This window comes from Rhinatrema bivittatum, chromosome 1 (genome assembly GCF_901001135.1).
Source record: "Rhinatrema bivittatum chromosome 1, aRhiBiv1.1, whole genome shotgun sequence".
Classification (NCBI taxonomy): Eukaryota; Metazoa; Chordata; class Amphibia; order Gymnophiona; family Rhinatrematidae; genus Rhinatrema; species Rhinatrema bivittatum.
In genome coordinates, this window is record NC_042615.1 from 125,442,043 (window position 1) to 125,465,547 (window position 23,505).

General features: G+C 46.6%; 1 protein-coding gene across 1 annotated transcript in view; it reads right to left on the bottom strand.

Moving 5' to 3' along the window:
* Positions 1–23,505, bottom strand: part of PCM1 (pericentriolar material 1) — a 1,078,029-nt gene that overhangs the window by 428,911 nt on the left and 625,613 nt on the right. The window contains 2 exon segments of the mRNA XM_029604912.1: positions 12,993–13,130; positions 13,403–13,523. Of these exon segments, the coding sequence (XP_029460772.1) occupies positions 12,993–13,130; positions 13,403–13,523 (259 nt within the window).

The following is a 23,505-nucleotide window of genomic DNA, read 5'->3' on the forward strand; positions in this document are numbered from 1 at the left end:
CCCTCTCAGTGTTTTCCTCAAGAGCTAACATTGTTGCGGTCTGTATCTTTACAAACTGAGCTTGAGCAGTGTTTTGCGGAGACCATGCCCTTTTCAAAATGGCCACCATGGCTGTTGCAACTACCAAATTCACCTGTTCAACTACCTCGGGATAAAACAATCTTAATTTCGATTCTGATATATGCTCCTTAGGAGAATATATTGAGGAATGCCCTGTTTTTAAGTGCTCATTTGACTTTAAATAGACACGGGAACAAAAAGTGCAAGCTATGATGTTATTTGTGTTTCTGCAGTTCAGGCAGCTTCAGCTTCGCACAGACATATTTTTATTTCAGAAAACTGGAAACGAGCTAACCAAATGAGAAATTACTACTCACCTGAATTTCCTTTTCTTTAGGACAGTCAGATGAATCCAGAAAAAGTGCAACACCCAGCAAACAGACAACATTGCATCCAGACAAGAATGTAACAACACTAGTTTAGGGACTGGAGTAACACTTACCAGTAACCCCTGTAACACATAGGTACAAGAGAATCATTATGCAATCATTCAGCAGCTAAAGGAGGGAAGCTGGATTCATCTGACTGTCCTAAAGAAAGGAAAATTATCAGGTAAGTACCGTATTTTTCGGACTATAAGGCGCACCGGATTATAAGGCGCATTATCAATGAGCGCCTGCTAAGGCGTCCAGGTTCATATATAAGGCGCACCGGATTATAAGGCGCACTGGATTATAAGGCGCAGCGCATTAAATGAAACAAAGCTCAGACCATAGGGCAGACTTTAGTCAACTCTTTCACAATAACTCTCAACTTGTTCAGTTGTAATGAGTCGGTCTTAGCTCTTCAGTGATGATTCCAGCCTTCATGAAAGCTCGGATGACACTGGAGACTGATACCTTCTTCCAGGCATCCACGATCCACTGGCACATAGTGGCATAACTCATCCCTCAGGCATTACATCACATCTTTCCTTTCCGATCAGTCTCTCTCTCATGCATGCACACACACACACAGGCATTACATCACATCTTTCCTTTCCGATCAGTCTCTCTCATATGCATGCACACACACACACACAGGATTCTCACTCCCATGCTGTATCTCATACACACCCATGTTTCTCACTCCTATGCTAGCTGTCTCCACATGCACAGGCTTCTCATTCCCATAATCACTTTCTCTCTCTCACACACACACACACTCCAGTCATCTCCTGACCAGTCAGTTCCATTGTCTCTCTTATATACACACATCACCTCTCTGACCAGTTTCTCTCTCTCACACACTTTACATAGATGATCTCAATCAAATGCTCTCACTTACACACAGGTTCTCACTCACAGTTACACATGCACACTCTCAATCACACATACATTCTCTTCAGGCTGGCTGGTTCTCTCATTTCCTGCCCCCCCCCCCCCCCCCCCAGCACACATGATAGCTGCAGCAGCCTCCTCCTCTAGTTTCTTTCAGTTAAAAAAAACAAAACAAAAAACACAACTGTTCATTCCTCCACCACAAATCCATCAAATCCTTCATCTTCAGTGTCTGAGTTAAACAGTTGGGCGATTTCTATATCAAGCATGCTCGGGTCCCCCTCATCATTATCCGAGTCGGTCTCGTTGCTGCTGCTTAGCTCTTCAGTGATGATTCCAGCCTTCATGAAAGCTCGGATGACACTGGAGACTGATACCTTCTTCCAGGCATCCACGATCCACTGGCACATAGTGGCATAACTCGCCCGGCATTGCCTCCCTGTGTTGGTGAATGTGTGGTCACCTTCTGTCATCCACCCGGAATTACGGCAAGCTCTGAATTAGTTTTCTTCACTTGGGCTTTGACAGTATCGGTCACATGGGCGCGCATGGAGTCACAGACCAATAGGGATGGGGATTTGTGAAAAAAGCCGTCCGGTCTCTTGACGTAGACCTCCCTCAGCCACTCAATCATCTTCTCCTCGTCCATCCAGCCCTTTGGGTTAGCCTTGATGGTGACACCAGCAGGAAACTTTTCCTTTGGCAAAGTCTTCCTCTTGAAAATGACCATGGGTGGTAGTTTCTGGCCATTAGCCTGACAGGCGAGAACTACAGTGAAAGATGACTTCTCGTTTCCTGTGGTACGTATAGATACCGTACTGGTCCCTGTTTTCTCAACAGTACGTTGTACAGGGATATCGAAAGTGAGGGGGACCTCATCCATGTTAGTGATGTGTTCTGGCTGGATATTCTTTTCTTTTATCTTGGTTATGCAGTAGGTGCGGAAAATGGCCAGCTTCTCTTCATAATCCTTTGGCAGTTGCTGGCAGACAGTAGTTCTGGGGCGGATGGAGAGATTACACCTTTGCATAAAACGAAAGCACCATGAAGGACCTCCTCGAAAGTCCTTGATCTCCATGTCGCTTGCTAACGCTGTGGCTTTGAGTCGAATAGAGACAGTGGAGACGCTTCTACCTGCGGTTCTCTGTTCGATAACCCACTGATCTATTTTGTCCTCCAAATGTGGCCATCTTGCTTTGTTTCCTCGGAAACTCAGTTTGGTCTTCTTTTCTTGGCATAGGGCATCTTCTTGTTTCCTCCACTTACGCACCATAGATTCATTAATGTTGAATTCTCTCGCAGCTGCTCTATTTCCATGCTCTACTGCATGACTTATAGCTTTAAGCTTAAAATCTGCATCATAAGCATGTCTCTTAACAGGAGGCATTTTGGAGTAGTGGGTATAAACATTTATTGAATGCATGCACATTAATGCTGGAGCACAGATACTGCACGGCTCAGAGCCTTTTTTTTTTAATCAGTTGCGCTCAGGTCAGGAGGAATCCGGGTAAACCCTTTAAAAAAGAGCCGGGTCTAAGTCTCTGCCTGTACGGCTCAGAGCCTTTTTTTTTTTAATCGGTTGCGCTCGGGTCAGGAGGAATCCGGGTAAACCTTTAAAAAAGAGCCGGGTCTAAGTCTCTGCCTGCACGGCTCAGAGCCTTTTTTTTTTTAATCGGTTGCGCTCGGGTCAGGAGGAATCCGGGTAAACCCTTTAAAAAAGAGCCGGGTCTAAGTCTCTGCCTGCACGGCTCAGAGCCTTTTTTTTTTTAATCGGTTGCGCTCGGGTCAGGAGGAATCCGGGTAAACCTTTAAAAAAGAGCCGGGTCTAAGTCTCTGCCTGCACGGCTCAGAGCCTTTTTTTTTTTAATCGGTTGCGCTCGGGTCAGGAGGAATCCGGGTAAACCTTTAAAAAAGAGCCGGGTCTAAGTCTCTGCCTGCACGGCTCAGAGCCTTTTTTTTCTAAATCGGTTGCGCTCGGGTCAGGAGGAATCCGGGTAAACCTTTAAAAAAGAGCCGGGTCTAAGTCTCTGCCTGCACGGCTCAGAGCCTTTTTTTTTTAATCGGTTGCGCTCGGGTCAGGAGGAATCCGGGTAAACCTTTAAAAAAGAGCCGGGTCTAAGTCTCTGCCTGCACGGCTCAGAACCTTTTTTTTTACCGTTATCGGGTGCGCTCGGGTCAGGAGGAATCCGGGTAAACCCTTTAAAAGAGTAAAGAGAGCATACGCGGTCGGCAGTAGCAAGAAAAAGATCGCGTTTAAACGCTCCACTTCTGCACGTGCTGATGCTCCTCCTCCTTCCTGCCTGTGCGTCACCGGAAGTAAACTTTACCGGAGCCGCGTGGGCAGGAAGGAGGGGAAGCATCAGCGCGTGCAGAAGTGGAGCAGCACTTGCGTTTACGGACCGAGAAGAAGAAGAAGAGGCCCGGTAGCAGGGCCACTGCAGAGCCCATCCTGCGGCGACCCGCAAAGAGGAGGCCTAGAGGTGAGTGGCAGCAGAATTCATATATAAGGCGCACCGGATTATAAGGCGCACTTCCGATTTCTGAGAAAATTGTAGGTTTTTAGGTGCGCCTTATAGTCCGAAAAATACGGTAGTAATTTCTTATTTCTTAGCGTCCAGTCAGATGAATCCAGAACAAGTAGAATGTACTTAAGCTACTCCCGAATAGGGCAGGAGGCTTTCTGCGGTCCAGTCAAAACCACATATGCAAAGGCCATGTCCTCTTGGGCCTGAACATCCAGACGATAATACCTGGAAAAGGTGTGTAAGAAGGACCACGTTGTAGCCTGGCAAATGTCAACAGGAGACAATCTCACTTCTGCCTATGACACTGCCTGAGCCCTAACCTGACTAGGCAATGGCTTCCCAGCATCCAAAGTATGCAGCCAAGACTACCTCCTTAATCCAGTGAGTTAATGTAGCCCAAGAGCTTGGCTCTCCCTGCCTAGTACTGCTGTGAAGGAAAAACAGGCGATCTGACTTCCGCAAAGGCTCAGTAACCTCCAGATATCTAACTTTATGCCACTTGACATCCAAAGGTCGCAATAAACTATACTCCTCTACATCTCTTTCTGTCCAGTCACGGCAGGGAGATGGACTGATTCAAGAAAACTCAATGACCACCTTTGGTAAAAGGAAGGAACAGTACGCAGCTGTACTGCCCCTGGAGTCATCTGGAGAAATGGTTCCCGGCAAGACAAGGCCTGCATTTCAGAAACCCAGAACAAATTGGCACAAGGAGCATAGTTTTCAAGGCCAGCAACTGCAAGGACAGAGTACTTAGCAGTCTAAACATAGGGCCTGTCAAAAAATCCAAAACCAAATTAAGACTCCATAGGGGCAATGGAAACCGCAAAGTTGTTTCACTCCTTTCAGAAAATGGGCCACATCAGAATGAGCCAACAAGGATCCACCATTTACCTGACCCCTGAAACAGGCGAGAGCTGCTACTTGTACCTTTAAGGAATAGAGAGCCAAGCCTTTATTCATGCCATCCTGCAAAATTCAAAACGAGCAGAATTCTGATCAAGGAAGGAAGAGTACTTCCATCCTCACATCAGGCCTCAAACTCTCCAAACCCACACATAGGCCAAGGAAGTGGAGAACATTCTAGCTCTTACCAAGGTGGAAATCACTGCCACAGCATATCCACTTTTCAACAAGCGAGTCCTTTTAAGGGTCAAACCTAAGACAAAATTGAGTTGGATCTTCATGAAGAACAGGTCCCTGCAGCAACAGGTTCTTGTGCACTGGAAGTCGAAGAGTCGAATCCACCATCAGCCTCCGCAGATCTGCATACCACAGTCTGCTGGGCGAATCTGGAGCAACCAAGAGTGCCATCCCTCCATGGTGTTTGATCCTTTGAATCAATCTGCCCAACATGGGTCATGGAGGAAAGGCATATAGACAATGATGGCAGAAAAGGACTAACTGGTTCATCCAGTTTGCCCAGTAAGCTTATGTTGGCATCTGCCATGTAGTATCTGCCGAGCCATACAGGTCTCCCCCATATTTAGTTTCCCAAAACCTTCAATGTCAGGGCCTTGCTGGTTGCTGTCTGAGTCCAATTTCCCGTTCCCTCTTGCTGTTGAAGCAGAGAGCAATGTTGGAGTTGCATCAGAAGTATCAGGCTTATTGGTTAATGTTAGTAACCGCCACACCAGCAAGTCAAGTTACCCCTATGCACTCTTTTCTTCGTTTCCATCTTCTAACCTTTAGGGATCCACAGTGTACCAATGACTTCCTCCTGTGGCTGAAGAAACACAGCACTTTTGCATTGCGCAAAGTCACCAACAGGTCTAGGAATAGGAGACCCCAGTGATCCCAATTCGCTCAAACGCCTTGCCTGACAATGCCCATTCTCCTGGGTCAAAACTCTCCCTGCTGAGAAAGTCTGCTCTTACTTTGTCTGCAGTATGAGAGGCTGAGATCATCTGGAGGTACACCTATGCCCATTTCATAAGTTGATCTATTTCTTGCAATACTTGTTGGCTCTGGGTACCTTCATGCCGATTGATGTAAGCCACAGTTGTTGCATAAACCCTGCAGCCTATCGCAGAACTGTAAACATGCCAACCAGACAGCCCTGGTTTCCAGCTGATTGATGTTCCAGAGAGAATCTGCATTCCCACACCCTTATGCTGTCAGCTCCTGACAGTAAGCTCCCCAACCCAGAAGACTCAAATCCATTGTCAGTACTAGTCAGTCCAGTGGGGTTAGGGAAACTCCATTCCCTAGATGATCCGCTTGCAGCCACACTACAGTTAGGAGAAGACATCCATTGGCAGGTGAGCCAAATTGAATAGTCCTGAGACTGTAGATTCTCTGAGACAGCAGGGAACGCAGAAGAGGACACATATGCACCCTCACCCTCGGTACTACTTCCAGGGTTGCTGCCATTAAGCCAAGTACCTGCAGATAAGACCATACAGTCGAGTGCAGAGTGTTCAACAGATGGAGCTGAGCTAGCAAATTCTGAATTCGAGCTTCCAGCAGGAACACCTTGCCCTGCTTCATGTCGAACTGAACCCTGAGGTATTCCAGCAACTGAGTAGGCTGAAGACTGCTCTTGGCTAGGTTCACCACCCAGCCCGAACTCCTGCAACAGGGAAATTACCTTGCCAGCCACCAGGCGAATCTCTTCCGGCGACTTGGCTCAAATCAGCCAGTTATCCAATTACGGGTGTACTAGGATGTCATCCTTTCTCAATTCTGCTGCAACTACAATTATCTTGGGAAAGGTTCTGGGAGCGGTGGCCAGACCTCTACAGCAGTGGTCCCCAACCTTTTTTGCACCAGGGACCGGCTTCAAGCAAGACCATTTTTCCATGGCCCGGCAGGGCGGGGTGGGGGTGGGGTAGGGGCGGGGCTTTGGTCATATGGGGGCGGGGTTATGGAGGGGGTTGGATTTTAGTGCACACTTATCATTTAATTATGACATTTATAATGTGAATGTGACTCAACTCACCATAGGTTCACATGCATGGCACACTGACCCATGATCGTCAAGGGGCTAGATGTAAAAGTACAGTTTGTATCCACGGGAACCCCCCTGACCCACAATAATGGATGTAAAGCAGAATTATGACATTCCCCATACAACTCACCCTACAAAAAAGATATTCTGGTTCTGGTGACATCTCAGTAACAGCAACTCAAACTCCTTCTACTTCCAGGCTCAATAGCCCTACTTATGAAAAGACAGCAGTTTACCACCAATGCATGCCCTCTGAGAAAACACAACAAATAAGACCGATACAAACGCTTACATGCTAGCAAAATATCTCATCTCGGTAACAGACACAGAACCGACCTAAAATACTCCCAGGATCTGTAGTAATGCACATAAACTAATCCGCACACAGTTACACCTGTATTATGGAATACACTCAAACAGGAGCAACCCTATCTATGAAAAGGCAACACTACAAATATTAAATCAGGTCCTAAAAAACCAATACACCTCTTATTAGGAAAACAGAACTAGCAAGCAGCTATAGATCCCCACACAGAAATAATTGTAAAACTATACTAATAAGCAGAATAAATGTTTCAAAACAGCTATGAACAGAATAACATCCAACAATTAAAAACTCATAAAAACTATTAAACATTCTCCAAACACCAATAAAATATTTCAAAAAAGCAGACATCACACAATTAAAATGGCAGTCAAGAAAAATAAACTTAAAAAGCCACCTTTACTTACCCCCTCCAGCAGCTCTCCTACTCCCCTTCCCTGAAGGCCGTGGCACTCACCAGAAGCAGCAGAAGCTAAGCTCTATACTTATGGTCCTCTTCCTTAGTGCCCATGTCTCTCACACACCCTTAGTGCCCATGTCTCTCACACACACACCATACCAGTCATGCCCCCATGACCAGTTTCTGTCTCTCACACACCAATCATCTCCCAAACAGTCTTTGGCACACACACACCAGTCACCTTCCTGAACAGTTTCTCTCATGCCATACATACACAGACTTCCCACTCCCGTGTTCTACTTACATATATGGGCTTCTCACTCTCATAATCACTTTCTCTGTCTCTCTCACACACACACACACACACACACTCACCAGTCTCTCACTCCCATGCTTGTTCTCTCCACATGCACAGGCTTCTCATTCCCTGAATCACATTCTCTCACATTCACACACACCAGTCTTTTTCTCTCACACACACAGTCACCTTACCAAGCAGTCTCTCTCTCTCATGCATGCACACTCATCCAGGTTTCTCACTCCCATGCTTTCTTTCACCCCCACAACACCAGGCTTCTTACTCCCATGCTTTCCCACATACCCAGACTTCTCACTTCCATGCTTTTTCTCTCTCACACACACAGACACACATCAGTCACATCCCTGACTGTCTCACACTCTCACATACACATCAGTCATCTCCCTGAGCAATCACTTTCATTGTCTCTCACATACACACACACATCAGCTCTCTGACCAGTCAATCACACACAGGCTGGCTGGCTACTTCGCTCTCTTTCTCTTACTCACTTCCTCTCCCCTCCCCCGGAGCACAAATGGTAGCTGCAGCAGCCCCCGCAGGCCAAGAAGGAAGAATCCCATCGGCCGCGGGAGGCTCATACTGCTGTCTCCTTTCTAGATTACCAGCTGCTTCAATTGCTCGGGGACAGATGCTGCAGCCGCTGCTGCTACTTTATCACGCGGCACAGCTTTTTCTCCTTCCCGCGCACCGCATATCACTTCCTGTTCCGGGTCACGGGAGGGGGGGCAGGCGCGGGAAGAAGAAAAGGCCCAGCCGCAGGTGCCACAGCTTCTTCTAGCGCCGCTGCCGTTCCCACTGGGCTTGAACGTGCTGACAGCCCTGCGGCAACGGCAGCGGGAGAGACCGGGAGCGCGCGACACACCTGCCGGTGCTTGGCGGCGCCGCGGACCAGCAAAAAACTCCCACGGCCCGGTCCCGGTCCGGTGGTTGGGGACCCCTGCTCTACAGGATCAAAAATGACTGGATCATCAAGCATGACCTCTCATGTTAAAGGAGCACTGCATCCGCTTCTTAGCCTTCAGAAAACGAGGAACTGGAGATTCTCCCCACTTACTGGTCAGTTCCTCCAACTCGCTCCCAAATAAAAGTGAGCTGTTAAAGGGCAATTTAGTGAGGCTAGCCTCTGAGGTTGCATCAGCCAACCAATTTCTCAACCATAACTAACGCCTGGCGCTACTATAGAAGCCACCCCTCTGGCTCAAGTGTGGACCCAATCACAGCTTGTATCTGTCAAGAAGGCAGTGGCTGATTCCATAAATGCCCAGGAGCTTACCCCAGAGGCATCATCCTCCTGGGAGAGAAGCAAACAAGAGCGAGCCACCAAGGATCAAGAAGCAATCAACAAGGTCATTGCCACTGCTTCAAATGCTTGCTTAAGGATAGTCTCAATCATTTTATCATGAGCATCCTTCAAGGCTGTGCCTCTATCCATGGGTATAGTGCTCTGCTTGGAGATGGCACACACATGTGCATCTGTCTTCGGAAAATGTAAGCGCTCTCATACAACTGGATCCAGAGAGTACAAGCCCTCCAAAACCTGAACCCCTTTGAAATTAGCCTCTGAAGCACCCCATTCAAGATCAATCAATTCTTGAATGGCCTCCCATCAGGGATTTCTCTTTGGTTCAGACCTGGAATCTGCCCCAGGAACCCCGAGCATTTCCAAGGTCTGGGAGATCAGAGATGGCAGTTCATCTCTATGAAAGAACCATAGCACAGTTCTATATGGTTCTAATCCTGGAGGATTTCACCATCCTCAAGAGAGTGAGGATTGGCACCATGGTCCGAGCCATCCAGATTTCTATCAGGAAGCCCCTCTGCTGCTCTAGGAGTACTCTGGTGCTTAACAGAAGTTCCAGGGAAGGTTCCTATCTGTGCTTCTGCTCTGGGAACATTGGACAGGTTTGAAGACTGCGACTGAAGAAAAGATTGCAACCCCTGGAAAAGTTTTACCCATGAAAAAGCTGCAGTATTCAAACCAGGAGGTATCTGAGGCGTACTCACTAACCTACCATCCTCTGTAAAGTAATCAGTTAGGGGAGATCCAAATTCAGGCGCCTCACCTGAGTCATCTTTACCCAGACCTACATCCGACTGGGAAGAACCAGGTTTAGTGAAATCTGAGGAAGATAGGTCTCCCTGAGCTTCTAAACAGTGCTGGCACAAGTTAACAGACACTTCTGCCTGACATGCTCTAATATGACAGACAGTGCAAAGAGAAAGGTGCTTAGGAACCATTATGGCTGACAGTGCGCTCAGCGGTGGCCGAGGCATTCATCTAGCTGTTTTTTTTTTAAACTTACCTGAGCTCAGCCTTATCTGAAAACCAGATACCGGACCAAGGCACTCATCTCAACAACCACCGAAATCACCACAGGAATTCTCAACTAGAGGGGGGACCATTTGGTATCGCCGCAGAAGAGCAGGGCAAATTTATTTCTTTAATTCTCCTCTCTCAAAATGAAGCAATCCCCAGTAGGGAGGTGCATGTCCAACATCTGCTGGAGATGGAGCATACTGGCAGGCTGTCACTGCAGCTGTATATATACTGTGAGGTCAGTTTGCTCCATCTCTATCTGCTGGTAGAGGTACATAACCCACTTGCTCTGGATTCATCTGACTAGATGCTAAGAAACTGCTTACATTGGCTCAAACTGAGGTGTCTGAGTGTAAAGACAAAGTCCTTTCTTTTTTTAAAATGACTTTTACTTACAGTGAGAGGCTGAAAACCAATTCTGAGGAAATGTGTCAAAATGACTTTTTGCCACTGGCAGAGGCTCAACCTTATTGAAAATATAGCAAATGGACTCACTAAAATTAACATCTTGCCAGTAGCAAGGCCCTTAATTGACCCATGGAAAGCTGTGCCTTTTATTTAATTTTATTTTTATTGAAATTTCAAATTTTAAACAGAAATAAGATACTTCATTCTTATCCATGAAATCATATTATAACAAGACATAATACCATATTATCCTTTAAAAGAAATCTATTAAGGTAAAGGACTTGAGAACAAAGGGTTGCAAACATCAAAATAGGAGCATTTACCTAAATGGAAATACATATAAAGCAAAAACTTGATGCTTAACTCATCCCACTATAATTTTTTCCCCCTATTGCACAGCTTCTTAAGAGTGTGTGTCCAAATATATTCGCAGCTGTTCAGGCTGAGTGAAACCATATCTATTATTTAAATGTTTTATTAAACATCTACAAGGATATCTTAAATGAAATTGAGCACCTCTTGATAATACTTCCGGTCGCATTACTATAAACTTCTTTCGTCTTAACTGAGTTGGGCGGGCTATATCTGGGAAAATCCTTATAGATTGCCCATAAAAGTTGTACTTCTGATATTTAAAATGCAATCTCAACACTGCATCTCTATTTGTGATGCAAATTGTACCAACAATGTTGCTGTGGTATTAATTTTTGACTCAAAAGATTTTTCCAAAAAATCTGTCAGATTTAACTCCTCTAATATCTCTCCATTCTTTTCATTTCCCCCTCCCTCTGTTTGTGGTAAATAATAAAGTTTATTTAATTTAGGTAAGTTGACCTCAGAATACTTCAGAATGTTCTTTAGATAACTATAAAATAAATCTAAAGGTGTTACCAAGTGAATTTTTGGGAAATTCAATAATCTGAGATTAGATTTCTTCATCTGATTTTCCAATATCTCAATTTTACTTTCATGTTCTTCTTCTGATTTAATTAAATTTAATTTTGAACTTCCCCCAATTGTATGTCCATTATATTAACACTTTTCTCCAAAGAATCTACTTTCTCTTGTACTTGATTATTCTGTTTTAAAGCTTCTTGGACTATATTAGCTAGTTTATTAATTGATTTTTGCATATTAATCATCATAGATCCTAATTCATCCATTGAGAATTATTTTGGAACAATAATAGAGACATTCTCAGTACTACCCACACGTAATTGAGCATCACCACCTCTTAACTGTTGCAATGTCCCTTCCATTTTCTCTGCATTAATTAACAAAGTTTCTTTAAGTTCCGTGGGAATGTGATCTTCTATGTCCTCCGAGATTTTAGTCGTCTTCACAACATCTCTCTGGGAAAAAGAACCTTGCAAAGAAGTATTCAAATCCACTTCAGGTTCTGCAGAAGGAGGGACTGGTTTTTCTGGGGCATCTGGGGTCAACGATGTTTCAAATGCCTCGTTGTCCAGCTCCTGCTCCTGAGTTGGACTACTAGCGGCCCTTCCAGGTGTATGAGTGGGATTAATATGAAAGCAGTCTGTGATAGTAGACTGAAGCAAATTACCAGTCATAGTTGTCATTGACAACTCCCTCATCTTTGCTTTCCTTTTGGTGTGAGGCATAGCAAATAGATGAGGGATTTATTGACACAATAAATCACAGAGAGATCTTACACAAAATTTACTTTCAATATTTAGCAGCAAGTTACTCATGGTTAGCTCCCCAAAGTTCTCAATCTGGCCACTATTTAAAGGCAATAATCTCTGGCTCCAAACCGGGCTAAGCCGGGCAAAGCCGCGTGCCCCTTGACCACGCGCAGCTTAACCGTCGCAGGCTTGTTTTTATTAGCCTACCCTGCTCCTCCTCCACGTCGCGGCGTCCTCAGCACTGCCCAAGGAATTGGAGGCAAATTCAAAACGGGCTCTCGCAGCGATAAACCCAATGCAGAAAGGCAATTCAGCCGAAAAGCTGTGCCTTTTAAATAAACTCAATTAAATATTTCCTCTATAAGCTTCAAGAGCTGCTCACCAACAGAAGTTCATTCATCAGCTAGAGGCAGAGAATACTGAGATTGTCATTCTGCATCTGGTTTATGTAGATGTAGTGATGTCATCTATACAAAAAAACCCCCAAAACACAATGCACTCCCTCCATCAACTGGGAGAAAAGGATAGTACCCAAGCGTTCTAGACTAATGTATCAGAAAGACAAGAAAGTAGCTTTTTGCTTGCTTCCAAATAAATGTATTGAATATTTATCCTTTATAAACAATTCATGAAAAAAATAGTAAAATGTAGAAACATATATGGACTTAAACTCTGTCTACTTTTACCAATATAGTTTACACTATTATAAAATATACTCAACACAAAAAGAGAAAAAACTAATCATAGCTATTCATCTAGTTATGTCTCCAAATCAAATACCTTCTAAATTATGAGCAGTAGCACCATCGGGTTTATTGAAGCAGTTCTCTGAGTCCACGTTATTTCCTGCCTCTATTTTCATGCGTTCATATTCCCTCATTCTAGCCAATGCTTGGTCTAAGTGAATTACGGTGTTACCTGCATTTAAAACAAACATATGCTCTAAGAAAGTATCTTACATAATACTTTTAATCTGTATGATAGCTGTAAATTATATTTTTAAATTCTATATAAGACATTACTAAGACACATTAAGTGTCAAGGTAAGCCAAAGCAATATTAGTATTTGAAAATGGTTAAAACAAAACAGCTGCAAATCATTTCAAACACATGAACACACTTCTGGTTAAAAAATGATCTCTTTGAAGTACTTTAAATATGATAGTGCCAATATAGAATAAATTGCTTACCAAGATCATCAGTTGCAAAAGGTTCAAAATTTGAAGAAGTAGATAAGGTACTAGCATTATCAACATCATTTTGCTCTTCATGCTTACATGTTCCCTTGCCAAAGTCCTTCTCAAAAGTTTCCTGAAAAGCAGATATAAAAATATTCAACGATAATCATCCAACAATGTTCTTTAAATATGGTGTACAGATGTAGGATGTTAACTGGAGCTTGACTTACATCAATCAACAAAAGAAAATCCTCATTTCATAGGCACACTGTATATTATTTACACATCTACAATCAACTAGAAAATCAAATGAAAATGAAGGAGAAAAAGTGGTAAATCAGGATCTAGAGTTATGGTTCATAACATGTCCTCAGGACTTGCCTAGCCAGTCTAATTTTCAGGTTATCCACAATGCATAAAGTAATACAGAAAATAACATAGAACAAGTTGACCCTTCCAATTTGTCCAGTTATTCTGGTCTACTTTATTTAGGAGATAGCAGAGTTGCTTACCTGTAACAGAGGTTCTCACAGGACAGCAGGATGTTAGTCCTCACATATGGGTGACATCACAGGATGGAGCCCAATCACGGAACACTTTTGTCAAAGTTTCTAGACCTTTGACTGGCACCTACTGGGCATGCCCAGCATGGCAACAACCCTGCATCCAGCATGGGTCCCCCTTCAATCTCATCTTATAGTAAAAAGTACATGCGAAAAAAAACAAAAAACGTAAACGAACCCAACACTGGGGGTGGCGGGCAGGTTTCCTGAGGACTAACATCCTGCTGTCCTGTGAGAACATCTGTTACAGGTATGCAGCTCTGCTTTCTCAAGGGACACGCAGGATGATAGTCCTCACATATGGGTGAGTACTGAGCTGAGGATGCCCGAGTAAAGTACCAAATATACCCAAAGACGTGCAACAGGCACAACAACTGGGATGGAATTTGGTAGAGGGCATCCTGAACCCTGAATGGATTGGTGGAAGGATGTTGGTACTTCAGTTCGCAAATAAGTTGTGTAGCACACACTGGCTGAAGATGCAATCTTGTCTGCCAGCCTTGTCTAAACAATAATGGGCTGCGAAGGTATGGAGAGAGCTCCAGGTAGCAGCCTTACAGATGTCAGCAAGCGGCACTGAGCATAGGTGCGCTACTGATGTTGCCATAGCTCTGATGGAATGCCTGCCTGCTGATAGCAAAAGGAAATACAGTCTGATAACCAGGAGGAGAGAGTCTGCTTACCCACAGGTTTACCCAATTTGATGGAATTGAAGGAAAAACAACAGAGTGGATTTTCTGTGGGCAGCTATACGGTCTAGATAGAAAGCTAGAGCACATTTACCGTCAAGGGTATGCAGAGTCTGTTCTCCTGGATTTGAATGGGGCCTGGGAAAGAACGTGGGTAGTATAATGGATTGATTAATATGAAACTCCGACACTACCTTAGGCAGAAACTTAGGGTGAGTGCGGAGTACTACCCTATCATGCAGAAGTTTAGTGTAAGGCAGGTAGGTGACTAAGGCCTGTTACTCACCCTAACTCTGCGAGCAGATGTGATCGCCAACAGAAAAATCACTTTCCATGTGAGATAGCAGAGATAGCAGATGTTGCTTACCTGTAACAGGTGTTCTCACAGGACAGCAGGATGTTAGTCCTCACAAATGGGTGACATCACAGGATGGAGCCCTGTACGGAAAACTTTTCTGTCAAAGTTTCCACAAAGCTTTGACTGACACCGGCACACTGAGTGCACTGAGCATGCTCAGCCTGCAATTATCCCTGTGAGCCACGGGTGTCTCCCTCAGTCTAGTCTTAAAGCTAAAAGCGCAAGCGAAACTAAAAAAAACCGTGAAAACGTATAGAGACCCAGCTCCGCGGGGTGGCAGGTGGGTTTCGTGAGGACTAACATCCTGCTGTCCTGTGAGAACGCATGTTACAGGTAAGCAACATTTGCTTTCTCACAGGACAAGCAGGATGGTAGTCCTCACAATTGGGTGAGTACCGAGCTGAGGATGCCCGAGAGTGCACCAAATGCACCCAAGACGCGCGAAGGGCGCGATAACGTGGGTGGAGTTTGGAACTGAGTGCATCCTGAAATCCTTAAAGGGTTGGTGGAAGGATGTTGGGTAGTTAACCCGAAAGGAATAGGAGTAGACGGACTGGCCAAACATGGAGCATGCCGGCTAGTCGCATGTAAGCAATAATGGGCTGCGAAGATATGGATAGAAGTCCAGGTTGCAGCCTGATAATATGTGTACAAGCAGCAGCGGCCGAAGAGAAGCTATTAAGGCTGAGGTGGATGCAACAGAGTGTGGTTACACACAGTGTTGTAGTGACATGGCTGCTTGTTGGTAGGAAAAGAGATACAGACCGTTTATTAGGAGGAATAGGTCTGTTTGCCAAATGGAACTCGCATCTTGGCTCTTGCCACAGAAGGAAAGAGTTAGGTGGAATTCCTATGGAATGTAGGCAAGCTAGGTAGAATGCAAGCGTAGCCTTTCTGTCCAAGAAATGGAAAGAATCCTCTCGCTCTGGTGAGGGAGAGATGTTGGAAAAAATGGGCAGAGTATATCCTGAGTAAGGTGAGATGCAACATCTACCTTAAGAAAGATAGAAAGTTGAACACGTGAAAACCACTCAGTGACAGAGGAACGCAGGGTCAGATGAGTATGTAACTAGAAGTGTATAACTCATTGACACTGCTGGCAGAAAAGACATTTATGAGGGAAGAATTTCCCATGCCAAACTGTGAAATGAGAGGAATGGAAAGGCTCGAACGGAGAATGTATGAGACTTATAAGCATGAAATATATGTTCCATTCCGTGACTAGTGAAAATAGAGGCGGCTTGATCAGTGGATAATCCATGGTAAGCTGACTCAGAAGGGATGTACCGTAAATCGGGTATCCCCACTCCCAAACGATACACCAATTGGAACAGAGGTATACGTATGTGGAGGATGTCTGGGGAGCAGAATCCGAGGGAGCAAGAGAAAGAGTGGTGTGGAAAAAGAAAAAAGGGTAATACCCTTTTGTATGCGTCATGTGGTAAAATCTTGCCATTTTGAATGGTAGGATTTAATATGTGTGGAAGGTTTTGTGACGCTACCAGAAACCTGAGAAAGGAAAATTATGTTTCTTACCTGATAATTTTCGTTCCTGTAGTACCAAGGATCAGTCCAGACTGCTGGGTTATGCCTCCCCTCCAGCAGATGGAGTCAGAGAGAAAACTGAAAGCACCTCCCAGATATACTGGTGCGCCACCTGCCGTCCTTCAGTATAATGGATAACAAAGCAGAAGAAGAAAACTCCTCCGCACACTTAGGCAATTAACCATGGCAACTGTCTAGATCAAGTATTAAGTAAGTTAAAAAAAAAACAGTAACCTCCTTCAGAAAAAGGCAATGCGCAAACAAGGTAAACACTAATAGAACGCAATGCGCAAACGAAGCTAACAACAAATCTGCAGCCCTAAGACCTTCCGTCCCCAAAAGAGAAAGAAGGAAAATTCCACTTACCTTGTTCAAAACGGAATTGGTATAGAAACGGGATTCGAGCGGATTCTCCTGCGCACAAGATAGGGCGGGCGTCTGGACTGATCCTTGGTACTACAGGAACGAAAATTATCAGGTAAGAAACATAATTTTCCTTTCCCTGTACGTACCAGGATCAGTCCAGACTGCTGGGATGTACCCAAGCCGCCTTAAATGGGATGGGACCCCGAGAGTCCCGCTCGAATCACACTGCTGCCAAAAGAATCAGCCGACGGCCCACGAACATCTACTCGATAATGTCGAGCAAAGGTATGCAACGACTTCCAAGTGGCAGCCCTGCAAATCTCCTGGCTAGAGACCAGAGTACTCTCCGCCCAGGAAGACGCCTGTGAACGGAGAGAGTGGGCTGTAAGCCCATCCGGAACGGACTCACCACACCCAATGTACGTGGACGCTATCGAGCTCTTCAGCCAGCGGGCAATAGCAGCTTTAGAGGCCTGTAAACCCTTTTTGGGCCCCTGCCACAACACAAACAGGTGATCCGACCGCCGAAAATCATTGGTGACCTCCAAATATTGCAAAAGCACTCGCTGAACATCCAGACGCTTCAAGTCGGGACCGGGAGAAGACTGCAGCTCCTTCTCCGAGAAAGACGGCAAGTCCACAGACTGATTAACGTGAAAAGCCGATACAACCTTAGGCAAGAACGAAGGAACCGTACGTAACGACACCCCGGAGTCAGAGATACGCAAGAACGGCTCCCTGCACGAGAGCGCCTGTAGCTCCGATACCCGACGTGCGGAAGCTATGGCCACTAAGAACACTGTCTTGAGGGTGAGATCCTTTAAGGAGGCTCGCCTCAGTGGCTCAAAGGGCGCGACGGTGAGACCCTTGAGTACCAAATTCAAGCTCCAGGAAGGACAAGGGGCTCTGAGAGGAGGACGTAAGTTTCGAACACCGCGCAAGAATCTGGCCACGTCCGGATGACGCGAGAGAGGATCCGTCAATCTTTCCTCTCAAACAACCCAGAGCCGCCACCTGGACTCTCAGAGAACTGTAAGCTAAACCCTTCTTCAGACCATCCTGTAGAAAAGTAAGGATATCCGCTATCACCGCACGACGAGGCTGAACTTGGGCGGCCGCGCACCAGGAGTCAAATACTTTCCACACTCTGGTATAAGCAAGTGTGGTAGAAGGTCTCCGCGCACGAAGCAAGGTAGAAATAACCGGTTCCGAATAACCTTTCTTTCTCAACCGCCTCCGTTCATAAGCCAAGCCGCCAGACAAAAGCGATCCGCTAGATCGAAAAATACTGGTCCTTGACGAAGAAGGTTCGGAAGGTGGCCCAACCGTAAGGGCCCGTCCCTGGCGAGATTGACTAGGTCCGCAAACCATGGTCTTCTTGGCCACTCGGGAGCCACTAGAATCACTGGACCTTGATGGGATTCTAGACGACTTAACACCTTGCCGACTAACGGCCAGGGGGGAAACACATAGAGTAGGGTGTGACAAGGCCATGGAATCGCTAGTGCATCCACCCCCTCCGAGCCGTGTTCTCGCCTCCGGCTGAAGAAACGCGCTGCCTTGGCGCCCTAGCCTGCCGCGCTCACCAGGGACTCCGGAGGGGGTGGATTTTTGTTCACCCGGCGATTTCCCGAGCTTCTGTTTGGCGCGCTTTTCTGTTAGTCGGCAAGCACTTACCTTTGGCGCGTCTTGTGTCCTGTCTCCAGATGCCGCGATCTTCGGCCTGTACGGCCTGTGGTAGGGCAGGGGCGCGACTCTCCAGGAAGGGTCTCTGCTCCCGTTGTATTCCCGGGGGCGAGGGACCCTCCCTGGGGCCGAGCGCTGCCCGCAGCGGCATTTTTCAATCTTCTTCGGCACGGCAGAGGAGACTGGCTGCAGCGCGGTCGTCCGCCCCGCCTCCCTGTGAGAGGGAGCCGGCGGCCATTTTGACCACGCGGCAGCATGATGATGCGGTGTCAGAGGATGAGGATCCCTCTCCTCTCTCACCGCCTGCCTTAAGCCCACGCAGTGGGTCGGACCTAGATGCTCCTCCAGCCCCTCCCCCTTCGGGCTCAACTAAAAGGTAGGTGCCTTTTTCATCAAAGTTTGTGCTTTTAATGCACCAGGCATTTTTGGAGGCAGAGGCAGGCTGGGAGCCGGATGAACCCCCTCCCGCGAAGGTCCCTAGGGTGTCTCCTATCCCAGGTAAGCCTGGGCTCCCTGGAAAAGCTGTGGCTCCGGTAGGAACGGGAAATCTCCCTTTAGGGGGTACGGGTGGTCTGGAGGACCAGGCTTTTGCCCAGGGATCTCCGGATGGCGCAGGGTTAGAGGTCTCGGACCTACAGGGGGTCCCTCGAGGGAGATGACCCCGAAGTGTTGCGCTTATTTGGCAAGGACGAGCTGAACTTTCTCATCCTGCATGTGTTAAAGGAATTGGAGATCCCAGCACCACAGCAAGCCATGGATACGTCTACAGGGGACGTGGCTATGGCGGGTCTCCGGGCCCCCCCCTCGAACCTTTCCCTTACATCCCAAGGTAGTGCAACTTGTTTCTAAAGAATGGGAGGTTCCAGAGGCATCGCTGCGCGTGAGTAGGGCAATGAATAAGTTGTATCCCCTGCCCTCAGATTCTTTGGAGATCTTTAAGGTTCCTTCCGTAGATTCGGCGGTCACCGCTGTGGTTAAGCATACTACCATCCCAGTCACGGGAGGAGTAGCCTTGAAAGATCTCCAAGATAGAAAGTTAGAGGTTCTTTTAAAGCGCATCTTTGAGATAGCGGCCCTGGGAGTCCGTGCAGCGGCTTGTAGCAGTATGGTGCAGAGAGCCACTCTCCGCTGGGTTCAGCAATTGCTTACCACACAGGAGCTCCCGCCGGCCGAGGCGGAGCAGGCTAACTGTGTAGAAGCTGCGGTCGCTTACACGGCGGACGCCTTGTATGATCTGTTAAGAACCTCTGCCCGTACTATGTCATCGGCGGTTGCGGCTCGGCGGTTACTGTGGCTCCGTCGTTGGTCGGCAGATGCCTCCTCTAAATCACGTCTAGCCGCTTTCCCCTTCAAAGGGAAGTTGTTGTTTGGTGAGGAATTGGATCAACTCATCAAAGACCTGGGGGATAATAAGGTATATAAATTGCCGGAGGACAAGCCCCGTCAGTTTCGACCCTTTGGGAATGTGCGATCCCGGTTCCGGGGGCAGCGCAGATTTCGCTACGGAAGGGGTGGCTCCTTTTCCCAGAAACAGCAAGGCCCGAGGTCTCAATCGTGGTCTCCTTCCTTTCGAGGCAGGCGACCGCAGCGATTGGGATCCTCCCAGCAATTGCCCGCCGGGAAACCCTCGCAATGAAGGCGCGCTGACCCATTCCTCCTTCCCCCGAATCGGAGGTCGTTTGTCCCTGTTTTGGGAGGAGTGGGTCAAAATCACGTCAGATCAGTGGGTCCTCGACGTGGTGCGTTACGGTTACGAGTTGGACTTTGCTCGGCCCCTCCGGGACTTTTTTATGATATCTCCTTGCGGGCCTCGAGAAAAGCAACTGGTTATCGCACAAATGGTAAACCACCTACGGGCCCTCGGAGCAGTGCTACCCGTTCCCTCGGACGAGGCGAGAACGGGCCGCTATTCCATTTACTTCCTAGTCCCAAAGAAGGAAGGTACGTTCCGTCCTATTCTGGATTTGAAGCGAGTAAACAAGGCCTTGCGCGTTCCCCGGTTTCGCATGGAAACTCTACGGTCTGTTATTGCGGCCGTCCACAAGGGAGAATTTTTGGCTTCTTTAGATCTAGCCGAGGCATATCTCCATATCGGAATCCGGGAACGTCATCAGAGATATCTGAGATTCATGGTGTTGGGAGAACACTACCAGTTTTGCGCCCTTCCATTCGGCCTGTTAAATGAACAACAATCAAGAAAAAAATTAATCTCTCTTTTCTTTTTTCTTTTTTTTTTTTAAACTAGGGAAAAACCAGTTGATCTAGATAGCGTAGACAGTTTAGGCGGAAAAAAGAGAAGAAAACACCTGAAAGAAATTTAGTCAGGACAAACCGCAGGTTATGTCTCTCATCTGCTGGAGTCAGAGGAAATACTGAAGGACGGCAGGTGGCGCACCAGTATATCTGGGAGGTGCTTTCAGTTTTCTCTCTGACTCCATCTGCTGGAGGGGAGGCATAACCCAGCAGTCTGGACTGATCCTGGTACGTACAGGGAACATCAGTTAGTCTACGATTTGGGACTGAATGGTGAGAAGGTAGATTGGTTACTGGTGTGATACATTGAGAAGTATGGGAAGCATACTGGTCTCGGTCAGGGCGAGGGTTAGAGGAATAGTGAACCCCGTCCCGGTTCAACATTAGAAGAGTGCTGGCTATGAGAGGCAGCAGAAGAGATATATTTAAGAGGCCCTTGATGGAAGAAAGGCATCTATGGGAACGCATTGGAAACATGTGTAGGGAGTAGAATCTGTACACCGTATGGTTTGATTCAGATGCAGAGGGCAAGTTCGGTTGACCTCAGCGTTAGAAGATTTTTCTCTCTACACATGTAGTCGGAGACCATTCGAGAGGATAGAAACCTACATGGAGAAGGTCTGCTAGTGCATTCAGAAAATCTCTTAGATGAGTGGCCCAAGGATGCATGAAATGAGCAAGGGCCAAGGATAGAGCTGCGCAGCTTCTCAGCAGGGCAGCTAAGGTAATGCGTGCTTGTGTGTTAGAAAGCACATTGTCCCTATGCTATCTGTCTGTAAACAGGATGCTGGGCTTGATGGAACCTTGGTCTGACCCAGTATGGCATTTTCTTATGTTCTTTTCTTATGTATGCACAAAGGTTCGTTGCAGAGGTAGTATTGGAAGGCATAAGAGTATAACTCATGACTATAAGCTTCAGGAAGTTTATGAGAAAACTGTGTCTGGAGTGGATAGACGCATATAGGGTTGGGAAGCTTTTAGACCAAACTTTACAACCCTAAGTAAATGTGAGCATGAGCAGACTAGATTTTGGTTCTAGATCTGGAATGTGGATGAGGGAAGAAGCAGTTGCACAGCTTAGACCCACTAATATTGGAATGTCATTGAATGTAACCCATAGCAGTTTTCTATGAGGAAAGTGCATAGTAAAAAAACACCATGGCCAGACAATGAAGAATTGAGGGCCTAAGGTAATAGAAGGTGCACGCAGGGACATGTAAACTTTTTTAGAATGTCTGCGTGTATGCTGGACAGGAAGGTCTTTATGACTGTGGTGTCCAGAAGTGTTGTATAAGGGATTTATGGCAGTGACAGTAATCCCAGTTAGGAAATGTATAGTGAGTCATGAAGAAGTTAGAGCTCCTTGCATGGACTGACTGTGGTTGTGCAGTTGTCCATGCAAGGAAAAGAGTGAATGATGTTACAGTCCGCAGAGAAACAGCATTCACCAATAGTGATTCAATGAAAACTTCGGCTGCCGAAGCTGATGCCAGCGGCAGAGTTGTTGACTCACCATAAAGCACTTAGAAAGATTAGAGTAATGTACTGCAATCTGGAAGCATGGAAAAGCAAATGTTGCTTACCTGATGTAACAGGTGTTCTCACAGGACAGCAGGATGTTAGTCCTCACAAATGGGTGACATCGAGGATGGAGCCCAACCACGGAAAACTTCTGTCACAGTTTCAGGAACTTTGACTGGCCCCTACTGGGAATGCCCAGCACGGCACTAACCCTGCAGCCAGCAGGGGTCTCCCTTCAGTCTTGTTTCAAAGCTACAGGCAGTGCCGAAAAATAACATAATAAAAAACGAACCCAACACCGCGGGGTGGTGGGCGGGTTTCGTGAGGACTAACATCCTGCTGTCCTGTGAGAACACCTGTTACATCAGGTAAGCAACATTTGCTTTCTCACAGGACAAGCAGGATGGTTGTCCTCACAAATGGGTGAGTACCGAGCTGAGGATGTCCTATCGTGCACCAAATGTACCCAACGGCGTGCAACAGGCCCAACAACTGGGGTGTAATTTGGTAGAGGGCATCTGCACCCTACCGTGAAGGTGGAAGGGTGTTGGTACCTTATGCTGGAAAAAGGTTACGCAAGACAGACTGGCCGAAGATGGAATCCTGTCTTCCGGCTTTGTCCAGGCAATAATGGGCTGCAAATGTATGGAGGGAACTCCAGGTGGCAGCCTTGCAGATGTCAGGAAGCGGCACCGATCGAAGGTGTGCTACTGAAGTCGCCATGGCCCTCACAGAGTGTGCTTTAACACGGTCTTGGAAAGGAATGCCAGCTTGCTGATAGCAAAAGGAGATGCAGTCCGCCAACCAGGAAGAAAGAGCGTGCTTACCCACAGGTTGCCCTAACTTGTTAGGATGGAAAGAGACGAATAATTGAGTGCTCTTCCTGTGGGCTACTGTACGGTCTAGATAGAATGCTAGAGCCCGTTTACAGTCAAGGGTATGCAGAGTCTGTTCCCTGGAGTTGGAATGGGGCCTGGGAAAGAAGATAGGTAGTATGATGGATTGATTAATATGAAACTCCGAAACTACCTTAGGTAAGAATTTAGGGTGAGTGCGGAGTACCGCCCGGTCCTGCAGGAGTTTAATGTAAGGCGGATAGGTAACTAAGGCCTGTAGTTCACTAACCCTGCGAAC